Source organism: Nelumbo lutea, chromosome 8 (genome assembly GCF_056320005.1).
Source record: "Nelumbo lutea isolate HS-2025 chromosome 8, American lotus-T2T, whole genome shotgun sequence".
NCBI classification, from domain to species: Eukaryota; Viridiplantae; Streptophyta; class Magnoliopsida; order Proteales; family Nelumbonaceae; genus Nelumbo; species Nelumbo lutea.
The window spans coordinates 35,444,296-35,460,851 of NC_142691.1; the positions used below are offsets into that span (position 1 = coordinate 35,444,296).

Sequence of the window (16,556 nt, forward strand, 5' to 3'; positions counted from 1 at the left end):
GAAAGCTTACAAGTCAAAAGGAATTTATTAGGCCAGCCAAAACCCGCTTTGCTACCTCCTACCTTACATTACAAAGCATTTTTAAGCAAAAGAGGAACTTGAGGGAAATGTTCAATTCTACTGAGTGGAGTGATAGCAAGTGGGCAAAGGAAGGCAAGGGTAGAAGGGTTGTAGAGACAACAATGATGCCTTCACTTTAGAATAACATTGTATATATTCTTAAGGTGTGCAACCCTCTTGTTCATGTCTTACGCTTGGTAGATCATGAAAACAAGCCGTCTATGGGTTGAGGCTGTTGATAAGGCAAAGGAAGCAACTCAGAAGGAATTTAATGGTAAAAGGGAAAAGATCTCAGAAATTTTTGAGATTATTGATAAGAGATGGGAGTGACAACTCCACCAACCATTGCACACAGCTGGTTTCTATTTGAATCCTCAATTTTATTACGATGATGCGGAAAGAATTGATTCGGATGGCCTTTATAGAGTAATCCAGATGTTTGAAAGTGACAAAAACAAGCTGAATATAATCATCGATGAGCTACCAATAACATGGCTATCTGGCAAAGAAATATAAAAGCACCGGGTAAATGTTGATATATTGTCAATTAATATTTGTTTTTAGTTATTTTAATAATTGCTATTTTTATTTAGTTAATTTGCTAATTTAGTTAATATTTATATTTTTTCAGCTGACTGGTGGACAGCATTTGGTACTTCAGCTCCAAATCTACAAAAAAATTTCTATCAAAATTCTAAGTTTAACATGCAGTGCATCTGGTTGCGAGCGGAACTAGAGTGTGCTTAAGCATGTATGTCTTTAATAAATTTACTTGTGTAACAATTTATCTTATATTTATATTTTACAGTTAAATTTTAATTTTTCAGTAATTCAATGCTATTTTATGAATTCACAAATTCATACTAAAAAGAGAATGATTTTGTGTTTATTAAGTTCAACCAAATGCTGAAAGAGAGTTTTGATTCATGCAGTTAAATCAATCCCATCTCTCTAAAAGATATTGATGAGAGCAATGAGTGGTTATTGGGAGAGATGGATGGGGCTGAAGATGAATTGGTGTTTCAAGGTGATTCATTGACATGGGGAGATGTTGCTAGTGCTTCTGGAGTTGAAGAGCCACCAAGATATACAAGATCTAGGGGCTCGAGCACAACTTCTCAGTTACGAGCCAAGTGGCCAAAATTAACCAATTCTAAAAGACCTAGCACATCAAATTCCAAACTTCATTTGGAAGAAGAGGAAGAATTTGACATAGAAGAAAAAACAGAAGAAGAGAACATGGATGATTACAAATCTGATGAGTATGAAGATGATGTTGAATTTCGAAATGAAGAAGAGGAAAATGATGAGGAAGAATGAATGTTGGAATCTTGAGGGAATAAGACACAAGAATGGATAAATGGAGTCAATGGACATATGAGAATATGATTTTAAGATTTTGTATAGGCAATAAACTTACTTTTTGTATAGGTTGTGCTTTGTGAATGAAGATTGATGAAAGAACATTATTTTTTATATTAGAAAATTGATATTGACATATTTAAATACTTAATAGAAGGACTTAGGCCTTTCACAGTACTCAGGGATACTTTGTTTACCAACAGACAAACAATGAAAGCATTATCTTAATAGAACGAAGATTGATGACAATGAAAACATTCAAGAATTGAAGTCCTTACTTCATGACTCCTTTCACATAAAGGACTTGGGCCCTCGTCTACTTTTTAGGCTTGGAAGTTCATCATAGTACTTGGGGTACTTTGTTTGCCAACAGAAATATGCTTATGATCTTCTTAAACTTCTTGGTCTCAATGACAAGAAACACATTGATACACCTTTGGAGCTGGATGTTAAATTATCTAAATCTGATAGCCAGTTGCTTCAAGATACTACCCTCTATCGCCAACTTGTAGGGTCTCTCATCTATCTCGCCATGACTAGTCCTAATATTTCACATGCTGTTCAGGTTCTTAGTCAATTTGTCTCCGCTCCTCATCAACCTCATATGACTATTGTCCATCACATTATTCACTACGCCAGAGGCACATAGGGGTGAGCACTATTTGGTTAAAACCAAAAAACCAAACCGAAATTTTTGGCTTTTGGTTAACTCGGTTTTCGGTTTTGGTTTTTAGAGTTAGAAGTTCGGTTAACCGAATTAACCGAACTTTCTATTATTATATATAATATATAATATATAATATTTATATATTAATATATAATAAAATGAAATTTGATTTCATAATATATATTTTATAATATATAACATATAGTATATGTTATACTATATAATAAAGTATATATTATTAGAATTCGGTTTTAATCGAAACAATTGAAAATCGAACCAAAAATTTCAGTTTTGGTTATTTCGATTTTTCTATAATTCGACTTCGATTTCGGCTTTTATTTTTTTAGTTCAATTTTTAAAATTTTGGTTTATTTAGTTCGGCTTTCAACCAAATAAACCGAATGCTCACCCCTAGAGGCACAATTTCTCAGGTGCTGTTCTTCTCTTCCTCCTCTCCCATTCAGTTGAGAGCATATGCTGATGCAGGTTGAGCTTGTTGCCCTAACACTCATAGATCTACTTCTGGATGGTGTGTTTTTATGGGTGAGTAGCAAACTGTCCCCAAGTCTTCAACTGGGGAAGAGTATAGAGATATGTCGTCAGTTTGCACTGAAATTGTGTGGCTGCAATCTCTTTTTGCAGATCTCAGTAGTCCATTTCCTATGCCTACTCCTCTCTATGTAGACAACACTATTGCTTTCAAGATTGCATCTAATCCTGTCTTCCATGAAAGGACTAAGCACATCGAGGTGGATTGTCATTTCATTAGAGATCTCTTCACTGCTGGATCCATTTCTCCTCCTCATGTGGCCTCAAACATGCAAATTGCTGATATCTTCACTCAGGCCATGACTAGAGCTCGACATTTCTTTCTTGTAGACAAACTAATGCTTATGTCTACGCAACACTTTGAGGGGCAGCGTGGAGAATCTGAAACCTAATGTACTTTATTAGGATAGTCCTTTTGTACAATTCACTATTTTATGTTAGTATGTATTCCTTTTATTTCTTTCTTTCTGCTCCACATGGGCATTCTTGTAATTATGCATTCTATTTAATATACAAGTGACTCTTTGGAGTGGGGGTCGTGAGCTTAGACACTCCTAAGTCTATTATGCTTTCTTTTATGTTCAGCCAAGAAGGTTTACGCATTGTACAATGTACACTTCATAAAATCTCTCTTATGAACACATGATTGGGGTGACAGGAACATTCTATTCTGCGCCCTTTCTTCCTCTCATTCTCTTTTTTTATTCTCCTCTCACCTTTCTTCTTTGTCTGCTTTCTGTCTTTTTCTTCTCTCTTTAAAATAGTGTTCTGCTAGTTAACAGCTTGACAAGTTGGTATAGAGCATATTTAAGCCCTTGTTTTGATTTCATGTTAGCTTGATCCAGCCAGCTGCATGAGATAAGTTTAGGGCTGGATGTTAAAAATGTCTTTAATAATGGCAATCTATAGGAGATTTATATGGAGTTGTTGCTCACTGGTTTCTATGGTAAGGATTTGCCCTCTTCAGTCTTTCCATTGAAAACAGCACCTTCCCTTCTTTCACATGTCATATGGATTTATCCACCAACTCTTCCAATAAATTCCAATTTTGTTTCCATGTAGATGATGCTTTCTTGTCATCATTATGTTCATTATGTAAATATTTGCCACAAAAAAATTTAGCCAGCACCTTTCACCATTTAATGCACAGCAGGCTTTCAATTTGGATACTTTTTCAAGATTACCAAGTTTCTTCATTCCCAACCCACATTCATCCTTTATTTTCTTGCAAACATCATTCCAAGCGACCCAATCAAATATATTTTCATCTTCAGCCCCATTCCAAAAAAAAAAAATGTGGCTAAATTTTTTTTCATTTTTCCAAACCTATTATCAAGGAACTAGGAACATCAAACACCATCATCATGTGTAATTGTATAGAAGACAGAACATATTTTACTAATGTGATCCAACCAAAAAAGGCTGAAAGCAACCTCCCTTTCCAAGGAACGCGTTCATTAAAATAAGAAAGCATTGGAATCTACAAAATGTGAGTGGTTCTTTTTCATGGGAAGAGTATATAAATTTCTAATTGCTTATTTCTATCACAATTCATATAAACATGTGATAAACTTAAAGAAATCAGTTCAAAGCAACCTCCCACCACAAAAGAACAGGAAAAAGTAAATAAAGCCTAGTTCAAAACACCCATTAATACTAAAACATACCAAGCATGAGAAAACGGAAAGAAAAATTAACAGCTAGGGGTGGCAGTTTTTGACCCAAATTTAGATGGGTGGATTAGGTTGGATGATGGATAATTATTACCATGAATAGTTTGTTCACACATGTTTACGTTTACTTCTTTGGGACACCTCCATCATGACTCTTACTGAACATATAGAAACCACCTCCTTCTAGGAAATCCTTTTTTTTTCTTGATAAGTAAATCAAATTTCATTAAATAAAGAAAGTGAAATACTACAAAACTCAGAGAGTAGTAGGAGATCTACCACACTCAAGAGATGGAATTAAAGCACTAATTAACTCCACCTTTAGTTAATCCACGTTTTACCCAGTGATGATCTAGTGTCTCATATTTTGTAATGTTTAAAAATTGTGGAAGGTTGGGGGATTAGATGTCACCTATCATGCCTCCTGGATTTTGTATCAGGAATCAATGCTTACAGTGACTGCAGCCAACAATCCGATTCATCACCACCCCTGTGTTTTATTACTTCTAGTTGGGGCTATAAATGCTGGTCCCATTCCTATTGAGAATAAAAGAAACAAAAGAGATGCTACTATTTCATATACCATTTCTGATGAGCTTTGCAGTCTGACCCACTTGCTTCCTGCCATCTCTTCTATCCAGCTCTCTCACTCCCGATCCACCCTTCCTCACTTCCAATGGCTGGGTTAAGTCGATAGGTTTAGATTGGGTTGATCATGTACATGCTATTCAAATGGTTCACATCTGTGGGTAGCTAATGGGTGGGCTTCCCTTCAACACACACCCAACCCAATCCACCTAATTCCCTCCCCTACTAACAACTGGGTAAACAAATTAGGAACAGGACAAAACAATGGATATTTTGATGTAGGACAACAAGGAGAAAGCCCTATTATGGTGAATGCAGTGGGAAGAAGTGGGGGAAATAAGGGTCTGAATTTTGACAGAAAGACTTCGGTCTGAAATATGGTAGAAAGAAAAGAAACATTTCACCTTGTGGAAAAGAGAGAGAGAGAGAGAGAGAGAGAGAGGAAAAAAAGACAACACACTATTACCCGCAATCAACTGTAAAATAAACCTATATTCCATTAAATCAATTCTAAAGGGTGGCCCAGTGTACAAGGCTCCTGCCAATGCAGGGTCTGCGTATGGACAGATGTACACAGCCCTACCCCTGCACATTTAAAGAGGCTGTTTCCAAGATTTGAACCCTCGTCACCTGGTCGCAATGGAGCAACCCAACCATTGCATCAAGGCCCACCCTCATTAAATCAACTCTAGATACCCATTATTAATCCTTTTAAAATGAACTTATAATACCCAAAATTACCTAAATAGTAAATCACAAGTTTATTTAAAAAGTAATTTAGGAAAAAAATACATATAGCAACACCTTTAGACAACAGTTAAAGGCACGAATACTCCCATTTTTGAGCCAAACAACTGTTTTTGTGCTTCTCTAACACTCATGAACTTGATAACTGACCTTAATTAATATAGTGTAAGTGATAACATCAGGAAGAAGATGATGATGTTTAGCATTATCTGCTTGATCCTGGAAAAAGAAAAACGTAAATAATTATTTGCAAATGATGGAGAAAGTTTTTGCATAATGAAAAAAAAAATGCAGCTCTACACTAGCCTTTGAAGTACTTGATTGGGACCTTCATTTCTAAAAACAGGTGCATTGCAGCATCCATTCTCCCAGACTTAACACATGCAAAGATCATAGTGTTATAAGTGAGCTTATCAGGCTTCAATCCTTGGCGTAGTATTTCATCATACAAAGATAAAGCATGCTGAGGAAAACCCATGTTTATATATCCCTGGAGAATGAAAGTTCAAACTCTTAGGCAAAGGATCATTTATTTGTGAGTTTATAAAGCTTTTGTATTCAGAAAGCAGAAATCCAAGTCCTGGAGAACATGCCATGCACTGCTGAATTAACTAGAAAACATAGACCACAACATATGTACAACAAAAAAAAATGAAAAATGAGGATAATGCAGCAAACTACTATCTTAATAAAGAAAATATCAGAAGAAAACCTTCATCAGTAAATTGTACACTATGATTGAAGGGCCATCACATTCATTTAGAACAACACGATAACGTGCAAGCAGACCATTAGCACGGCGTAGATCTCCTGCACTAATCAAAAGTTAGGAAGCATGTCTCAATAAGAAGGAAATCTTGTGAGAGACAATATCAGCAGAATACCCCTCTGGTCATACAATACAATAACAGCAGCAGACTAATAAAGTAAATAATGAATAAAAATAAATATGAGCTGTCTCAACAATCTAAATGTGAATTGCATTTTCATGATGAGCTCCTTGAGCTTTAAATTTTGGCACCACTAGCATAATTTTATAGGGCACACCCAACTGTCTTACATGTTTGACTTCAACCAAGCAGATCAATTTATACTTCATAAGGCCATGAAAGTAGCACTTATACAGGAAACAGTTTGCAATATTGAAATCTGAACAAGAAAAAGCAAACAAAAATGAAGTTTATCTCGTGATTAGTAGTATAGTATATATACAAGCATGAGAACATCTACAAAAATATTTTTTTTTATCAATACATCTACAACAATATTTGATTAATAACAAACTCAAGCATTTTATTTTCTTGGAAAATGAAATTTCATGCAGAGACCTTTTCCACAGTTAAAGGATGTTATACATATTATTATCACTCTAACGCTTACCTGCTTCAATCAACGCATTTAACAGACCATACATGAGTGGTGGGGACAACTTTGGACTTCCCACAGCAGTACCTTGTTCCACGGATTCAAGTATGCGAAATGCTTCGTCAACTTTTCTAGCCTCACCCAAGCCCTTGACAGGAAAAAGGAACATAGGAAAAAAAATGTACAGATTAAAAAAAACTAAGAATCATAACAAACATCCTATGAATACAAGATTAAATGCCAACATGACACAAGACTTCCATTTTTATGGAGGGCTGACAAGTCAAAAGCAGTGTCAGTGATGCAGATGCAGAAGCAAGGAAAGAATTGAAGAGAAAACAAACAACATTTATTTTTGGGATTTAGGATATTGGTACTGTTTCTGCTTTTTTATTTTTAGTTTTGGGTTAAGAATAAGGTCCTGCTTTTTAGATTGCTATTTCGAAATTACTATTTATAGTAACTCTCGCACTTATTATTTATAGTAACTCGTGTACTTACTATTTATAGTAATTCTTGTGGTTGCTATTTTTAGTAACCGTGCGGTTTACTGTTTTTACTAATTTCTGATGTATTTAAATTAAAAGTAGTTCTAGATGAATTAGAAAAGTGTTATTAGATTTGTTTAGGAGTTGAAGTCATTATTTAAGTGTTTTAATGGGTTAGTTATGGATTTGTCTTAGTTCTAAAGTAAGTAGCTGTTGTGTTGGGTCAATTTCCTAGTCCAAATTGGAGACTAAAAGGGGACATCCGAGTCAGTAAGTTGAGTCTATAAAAAGTCATTGTAATTGGAGTTCAAAGAAGCGATTTGATGAAATAAAGATTGGTTTAGTGAATTCTGGTTGTTGCCAGAAGTTTCTTTATCTTTTTTATTTTTCATCTCTCTCTCTCTCTCTCATACTTCTTCTAAGTGATCTATCTCTTGCTGTTCTTCCTAACAGCAAGAGTTTACCTCTCTCTTCTAATTCCTTACTTATTCTTTGGTGCACAACAAGAACCCTACTTGTTTTTACCTCCATATTCTTCATCTCTAATCACCCCACAGCCCCTCATTCTCTCCACAAAGCCCACCACCACATCCTAAATTAGTAGGACCCTAACCCATCCTACATCAGTTTGGTATAAGAGACAAACCCCAAGATATTAGTGTCATATCAAGAGGTACCAAAGCCATATCAGAGTTAAATTAAGAGGTATCAGAGCCAAACCACAAGATATTAGCATCATATCAAGAGGTATCAGAGTCATATCAGAATTAAATCAATAGGTATCATAGCCAATCAGAGTTAAATCAAGAGGTCTCAGAGCCTACCATGAAAACATGATGAACCCTACTATGAAAGAAGTCAATGCCAAGCTTGATGATTTGATTCATAGCTATGAAGAAGAAAAGGGTCAACTCCATGGTCGAAATAATTCTATGCCATCTGTAAGGCGATGGTGATGGTGGTCTAGGCTCTGAAGTCGAGATGGAAAAGGAAGTTGGAGTTAGGATTTGGCCAGAGAAAAGCTTCAACCAGAATGACTACCAGTGGTGAAGGGAATAAAGGAATGAACAAATCCCTTCTCCATCAAGGACTACTATTTATAGACATGGAGAAAGGCTAGTAAAGTGTCTCAGCATAAAATTTCCCTCAATGTTCTTATTGCAGAGGCTGCAACTCAAGATAAAGTTGAAGAGGAAGAAAGACAACCCGATAAAGATCCATATATTATTAAAGCAATAGAGTCTCCTCTTAAGCCCAAGGAAGAAGTTCATGAGGGAATGTGCCAAATGTTTGAAAAACAACTTCATCCAAAACGTAAAGATTGGCATTTTCTGGTGGTTTCTTTAAAGAGGTCATTGCAGATCAAGAAGAGCTTCATCACATTGATATGGTGATTCCTGAAGACAAAGACATAACCTTTTATGTTGCCGATTTTATCACCCTTGTGATCCCCGGCACCAGGATGAAGCAATTGTTGATTCTTCCTCTCTTCAAAACTTGAGAATATCTTTGAAACAGGGGAGAATGATGCAGATGCAAAAGAATTCATAGGACTTACTACTATTTATAGCAACTCTCGGACTTGTTTGTTCTTCTAAGTGATCTGTCTCTTCGCTGTTCTCCCTAACAGAAAGAGTTTACCTCTCTCAATGCAGATACAAAAGAATTCATAGGGCTTACTACTATTTATAGCAACTCCCGTACTTATTTGTTCTTCTAAGTGATCTCTCTTTGCTGCTCTCCCTAACAGAGAGAGTTTACCTCTCTCTTCTAATTTCTTACTCATTCTTTGGTGCACAACAAGAACCCTACTTGCTTTTCCCTCCATATTCTTCATCTCTAATCACCCCCAAAGCCCCTCATTCACCCCACAAATCCCACCATCATATCTTAAATTAGTAGAACTCTAACACATCCTACGTCAGTCAGACTTGCCAAAATCTTCAACACCTTGACTGTACAAGTGAGGAACTTACCAGAATCAACAAAGTTGGTCCTCCAAAATAATGAAATCATTATCACTACTCATGCACATCCTTGAGATCAGTCATGGCTACTTAGATGCAAGTTAAGTATAGCCTTGCAGTTATTTACAAAGTGACTATTATAGCCCTATTGTCATAAACAACCCATGTAAGAAAAGATAGATGAACCATAGAGCTCCTTCTCCTATTTCCTATTTGGGGTTGAATTTACCTAGTTTGAATTAACAGTACAGTGGTGTGTTTTATCACACCAGCCTCAAAGGTCAATTAAAAGATAAATTCATTTTTCCTTGAAATTTAACAAATTAATATTTACAAAATGTAGAGAACACTGATGTGGGCCCCACAGCTACGGTCCCACTGTGTTCGTAGGGTAGAAGATGTTCTAGTCTGTCTAGGGTTAGCTATTGGTCATTTAGTTGTTTCAGTTGTTATTTATTTCAGTCTTTGTTTTACTCTATTTGTTATGTAAAGACTAAGGGCAGATCTGTCATTTCCATGTAATGAGCATAACCTATAAATATTAATTAAAGTGGCGGCGGCAGAACATTAAGCTTCTGCTCCTCCTTTCAACCCTTGTGTTCTACTGCTTCTCCTCCCTTTTTCTCTTCTCTCCTCTTTCTTTCTTCTTATCTTCGATCCTGAGATTCATTAGGGTTCAAGACTGATAACAGTCCTGAACTTCTAGTTGGTATCAGAGCCAAGTTCTCTCATGTGAGTCTAGTCCAGCCGACCACATGAGAACCATCTAAGGCTGGAAGCTCAGAAAGCAGAGTTCGTTGACTGGTTCTTGGAGATCTCCAAAGGATTAGCAGCTGTTTGAAGAAGTGTCACAGTTGTAGCAAGTTGGTGATCAGGAAGAATCAGAGAAGGCTAGGGTTCGGGTAACCTTGGTAGGCAGCGAACTGCATTCTACTGTAAGTTTTTACTTTCTGAGAGAAGTAACATCAGAAAAGATAGGTTGGACCTATCCAGTAAGGGTGGCTGAACTACTCTAGGGTTTTATCTCTCTATTCTCTAGGGTTTCTCTAGGGTTTTGTCTTATCCCTACGGAAAACCATAGTATTAGGCCGAAACTTGTGATCTTATTCCTGCGGCAAACCCTAGAATTCTCCTCAACATTGATCAGCTTTAGGGTTTCATATTAACCCTAATACAAACCTTATCCGTACGGCTCTTAGGACTGATTAAAACCTCGAATTGGCTTCAGCATATCAGATTGCTCTTCAAACTATGTTTCAGTCTTCTTTTGGGGTTTCGAACACTTTTGAAGGGGTGAAAACAGTTCGGACTGTTGCTGTTGTGTGTGGTTATTGATTTCAGATCAGTCTTATATATATTTCATGCACATCTATCGTGAGTAAAGATTGGTTCTCTACTGATTTTCTGACTGTTGTTGGGAGTTCTAGTGCTGGTTTTGACTGTAGTAACCATAATCTTTGATACTTCTGGTTCTTGACTGAAATTGAGTTTAAGAATCAGGCAGAAGGCAGTTTTGGGAACAGCAGTTATGGTGGTGGTTCTGCGACAGATTTTTAGATTACAACCGTAAAGTTTGATGGATCAAACTACTTGGAATGGGCCCAATCAGCCATGATGGCTATTGGGGGAAGGGGCAAAGTAGGGTATCTCTTGGGAGATGTAGCAGAACATTCCAAGGGAGACCCTATGTATACCAAGTGGGTCCAAGAAAACTACTTGGTTATGACATGACTCTGTAATTCAATGCAGCCCCATATCAGCCGAAATTACTTATGGGCAAAGACAGCCAAGGAGATATGGAATGTGATAAAAGAGACTTACTCCCAACCCCTTAATGTTGCCAGAGCATATGAGTTGAAATGTGAGGTGAATGCCCTTAAACAATGAGAGAAACCAGTGTCAGTCTATTTCTCTAACTTGCAGTCCCTGTGGCATGAGATTGAACACTTAGAGACTCTTGAGTGGGAGAGTCCCAAAGATGCTCAGATACATAGAAAGCACATTGAGACAAACAGAGTGTTTGAGTTTCTGGCATGACTGAATTCAGAATATGATATTGTGAGGCAGCAAATCTTGACCAGAGATAGTGTGACCCTCTCTCAAGCATACTCCTTAGTGCACAGTGAAGAGACTAGGAGGAAAGTCATGATGCAACCTCAGCCGCTTACACCTGCCTTGGTAGCTATCAAACCCAAAACAGAGGGTGATTCAAAGAGGGACAGAAAGAAGGAAGATAAAAGGGATGTGGTGTGTGAGCATTGCAAGAAACCTAAACACACAAAAGAAACATGTTGGAAGCTGCATCCACATTTGGTCCCGACAAAGTTGAGAAATAAAAGGAGTAATGCTCATGTGGCTACGACTACTGATTCAGCATCCTCATCTGGTACGAGAGGCACACCATTAGAGACCTTAGCTGTAGTTCGGGCAGCTCTAATACAATTGGAGAAGGAAGTTGGCAGTTCAGCTCAGTTACAGCAGTCATCATCAGCTCCGGCTACATCGGCCTTTGCACACTCGGGTACTCGAGCCTCAGCCTACCATGCCTCCGCTCCAGGTACTACTGAACCGTGTTGGATAATAGATTCAGGTGCACCTGACCATATGACCAGCTTGCCCTCTTTGTTTACTACTTATCACTTGTCTTCTGGTAGGGATAAAGTATCTATAGCTGATGGCTCTCCTGTCCCTATTTCTGGCAAGGGTGAATCAAACTGTCATATACTATATCCTTGTCCTCTGTCTTGCATGTTCCTAAATTGGATACTAACCTCCTCTTCGTCAGTAGCATTACCAAACATTTGAACTGCTCAGCAACTTTCTTTCCTGACCGATGTGTTTTTCAGGACATGGAGACGAAGAAGGTGATTGGGACTGGCTGTGAGACGAATGGGATCTATCTGCTCGCGGAGAGTTGTCATCGGGAAGAGTCAGTGGATAAGAAGTTACTTGTTTCTCAAGTTGTGAGTCCGGTTATGTTGTGGCATAACCGATTGGGTCATTTATCTTTTCGGTCCTTGAAGAGTCTGTTTCCTACTTTGTTTGAGTCTATTGAGTCATCTCAGTTGAAGTGTGAAAGTTGTGAGTTGGGTAAACATTGTAGAAACTCTTATTCATTGAGTAATAAAAAGAGTAATAGTTCTTTTGATATTGTGCATACTGATGTTTGGGGACCATATGACATTCCTTCTATGTGGGGGTACAGGTATTTTTTGCTATTTGTTGATGACCACACCCGGTTTTCATGGGTTTATCTTATGCGATCACGAGATGAGGTGCCTGTCCTGACCCAAAACTTCCACCAAATGATCCTAACACAATTTGATGCCAGGATAAAAGTGCTTAGATATGATAATGCAAAGGAATACTTTGCTAAGCCATTGGCATCGTACCTCCTTAATCATGGGGTTATCCACCAGAACACGTGTCCTCATACACCTCAGCAAAATGAGGTTGCAGAGAGGAAGAATAGGCACATCTTGGAGGTGACTAGAAGTATTATGTTTACCTCCAACGTCCCTATTCGATTCTGGGGTGATGCTATCCTTACGGTGGTATATCTTATTAATCGGATTCCTTCTCGGATTCTTGATATGAAACCTCCTTTTTCCCTTCTATACCCCAATGAGGAGTTGTTCACTATTCCCCTCAAGACATTTGGTTGTACCTGTTTTGTTCAGCTTCTTGGTCCCAATCACTCCAAGTTTCAACCCAAGGCCTCCAAATGCATCTTTCTTGGTTATGCACAAACTCAAAGGGGTTATTGTTGTTATGATCCTGTCTCAAGGAAGAAGTTTGTATCCATCGATGTCACTTTCTTTGAGGAGACACCCTACTATTCTCAGGTCTCTCCTCAGGGGGAGAGTAGTGAGCGTGGAGATTTGGGTCTTTTTCTTCAGGGGGAGGAGGAGTGCAGTGAGGACAGGGTTAATACCTTTGGGGCTATTCCTTTACCTATTCCAGTTGATGATGAGGGTTGTAGTGATGAGGGCTGTAGTAGCGAGGATGGTCAAAGGGATCGGGAGTTGAGAGTCTATCACAAGCGATGCAGGCAGATTGATCCTGGTCATTAGTAGTCCCAGCCAGCTACAATCTCTTCTGCGGCTCCAAGTCCAGATATTACAGTCCTAGGGCCCACAGAGATTCCTTCCATTGTTGCTACCTCACCCTCTGCAGATGACCTTGACCTTCCCATTGCCCTCCGTAAAGGAAAACGGCATTGCACCACATCTACAGCCCACTGCATCTCCCAGTTTTTGTCCTATGATCGCCTATCTCCCTCCTACAGGTCCTATCTCACCTTTGTTGCTGATGTCCCTATTCCGAGAACAGTGCAAGAAGCCCTATCAGTCCTGGAGTGGAGAGGTGCAATGCAAGTTGAAATGGATGCCCTATTGAAAAATAATACCTGGGAGCTAGTTGACTTGCCCGAAGGAAAGAAACCAGTTGGATGCAGGTGGGTATTTACTGTGAAGCATAATGCGGATGGTTCCATTGAGAGGTACAAAGCTCGGCTAGTTGCAAAGGGGTTCACTCAAACTTATGGTATAGATTACTTGGAGACATTTGCCCCGGTAGCCAAGATGACCATCATTCGGGTTCTATTATCTCTTGTAGCAAGCTACACTTGGCATTTGTACCAAATGGATGTTAAGAATGCTTTCCTGAATGGAGACTTGCAGGAAGAGGTCTACATGCAGTTGCCTCCTGGATTCTATGATACAGAGGCAGGTAAGAAAGTTTGTCGGCTCAATAAGGCATTGTATGGTTTGAAGCAGTCACCTAGAGCTTGGTTCGACAGATTCAGACTAGCCCTTGGGAAGTTCGGTTATGTACAGGCCCAGTCAGATCGTACACTGTTCATCAAGAGGGTGGAGTCGTCACTGACACTACTTGCAGTTTATGTTGATGATATTGTGGTCACAAGAAACGACAACCATGAGATTGAATCCCTCAAACAGCTCCTTCATCAAGAGTTTGAGGTGAAAGATCTGGGTACACTACGGTATTTTTTTGGGTATTGAGGTTGCTAGATCTAACCAAGGGATCTTTGTCTCTCAGAGGAAATATGTGTTAGATCTCTTGGTTGAAACTGGAAAACTAGGTGTCAAACCTGCAGATACACCCATTGAACAGAACCACAAGATTAATGCAGAGAGTGGGGAGCTGCTTGAAGACAAAGTTATGTTCCAGCGGTTAGTGGGAAAGCTCCTATATCTATGCCTTACCCGACCAGACATCAGTTATGTCGTTAGTGTTATCAGTCAGTACATGCATTCTCCTAGAACCACGCACCTTCTAGCCGCAGAAAGAATACTAGCATACTTGAAGAGATGCCCGGGTAGAGGTATACTGTTCAAGAACAATGACCACATGAAGGTGGAAGTCTATACGGATGTCGATTGGGTTGGGAGTGTTGATGACAGAAGGTCTACCTCTGGATATTGTGCTCTTGTGGGAGGTAACTTGGTTTCTTGGCGGAATAAGAAACAAAGTGTTGTCTCTTGATCCAGTGCTGAAGCTGAGTACAGGTCAATGGCTAATGGAATGGCTGAAATTCTTTGGCTGAGATCACTACTTGAGGAGTTGGGTGTTGAGTATGAGAAGCCCCTGATGTTGTATTGTGATAATCAAGCGGCTATTAATATAGCACACAACCCAGTGCAGCATGACAGGACTAAACATATTGAAGTTGATCGACACTTTGTACGAGAGAGGGTCTCATCACAAGAAGTATGTCTCCCATACATCACCTTCAATATGCAACTGGCAGATATCCTCACTAAAGCTGTATCACGGAAGAAGCTAGAGGCAGATCTATCCAAGTTGGGAATGATAAACATTTATTCCCAACTTGAGGGGGAGTGTAGAGAACACTGATGTGGGCCCCACAGCTACGGTCCCACTATGTTCGTAGGGTAGAAGATGTTCTAGTCTGTCTAGGGTTAGCTATTGGTCATTTAGTTGTTTTAGTTGTTATTTATTTCAGTCTTTGTTTTACTCTATTTGTTATGTAAAGACTAAGGGCAGATCTGTCCTTTCCATGTAATGAGCATAACCTATAAATATTAATTAAAGTGGCGGCAGTAGAACATTAAGCTTCTGCTCCTCCTTTCAACCCTTGTGTTCTACTGCTTCTCCTCCCTCTTTCTCTTCTCTCCTCTTTCTTTCTTCTTATCTTCGATCTTGAGATTCATTAAGGTTCAAGACTGATAACAGTCCTAAACTTCTAGTCAAAAAAATTCAGCATCCTCCTATATGGATGGGCTTTATATGGTTAATGATAATGGAACCATGTATGACATATTTGTGTCTTGCTTATATCAAAAGAAGAACAGAAAAATGATTACAATTTAGGCCTTGAAAAAACCCTTTAGGATGGATAGCCAAAAAACAACTGTCAGATGTAGAACGGATGAACAAGATAGGAGGAAGGAGGAAATCAAGGATCTGAACCATGAGAGAAAGATTCAAATCTAAAATAGCGAAGAAAGAGAGAAAGATTGCACTTTTAGGAGAAAAGTGAAAAAAAAAAGACAGAAAAAAAATAACAACCTTGCTGGTGAATTTAGATATTAAGACTAATGGTCCTAAAAGCTATATTGCGATAATAAGATTGCACCAACTATTGCTCATAATCCCATGAAGCCCTCACCAAACACATTGAGGTGGACAGACACTGTCAAGAGAAGATTGCTAGTAGAGAAATTTCCCTTCCATGTGTTCAATCTCAAGGCCAACTAGCAGATATTCTAACCAAAGTTGTTCCAAATTTGAAGTTTGACGAGGACATACACAAGATGGGTATGTACTCTGCTTGAAGGGAAGTGTTAAAAGGAAACCACATTTGTAATCAAGGGCATTTTTATTCCTCTTCTACTAATTAGGGGTATCATTGTCATTTCATTTGGCCTTTTCTCTATGTTGTAAGGCTTATTTAATTGTTACTTTGTAGTTGTTGTTAGTAGGCTGACTTCTTAAGATACTGTCAGTTAGTTACTTTTCTTTTTTTCTTATTAGTTTGGTTCTAGGGTGTGTCGCCAGGGGCATACTTGTAATTTCTATTCTTTTTATTAAGTTAATATAAATA

The 16,556-nt window shown here is 38.4% G+C and overlaps 1 protein-coding gene across 2 annotated transcripts in view; it reads right to left on the minus strand.

The window, feature by feature from the left end:
• LOC148843803 (pentatricopeptide (PPR) repeat-containing protein / CBS domain-containing protein) overlaps positions 1–16,556 on the minus strand; it is an 81,618-nt gene that overhangs the window by 49,109 nt on the left and 15,953 nt on the right. For both annotated transcript variants that reach the window (XM_088959832.1, XM_088959833.1), the window contains exons 3-6: positions 7,027–7,159; positions 6,359–6,456; positions 5,975–6,136; positions 5,797–5,865 (exon numbers count right to left, since the gene is read on the minus strand). In XM_088959832.1, coding sequence (XP_088815958.1) covers positions 5,797–5,865; positions 5,975–6,136; positions 6,359–6,456; positions 7,027–7,159 — 462 coding nt within the window. The remainder of the gene's footprint in view (positions 1–5,796; positions 5,866–5,974; positions 6,137–6,358; positions 6,457–7,026; positions 7,160–16,556) is intronic.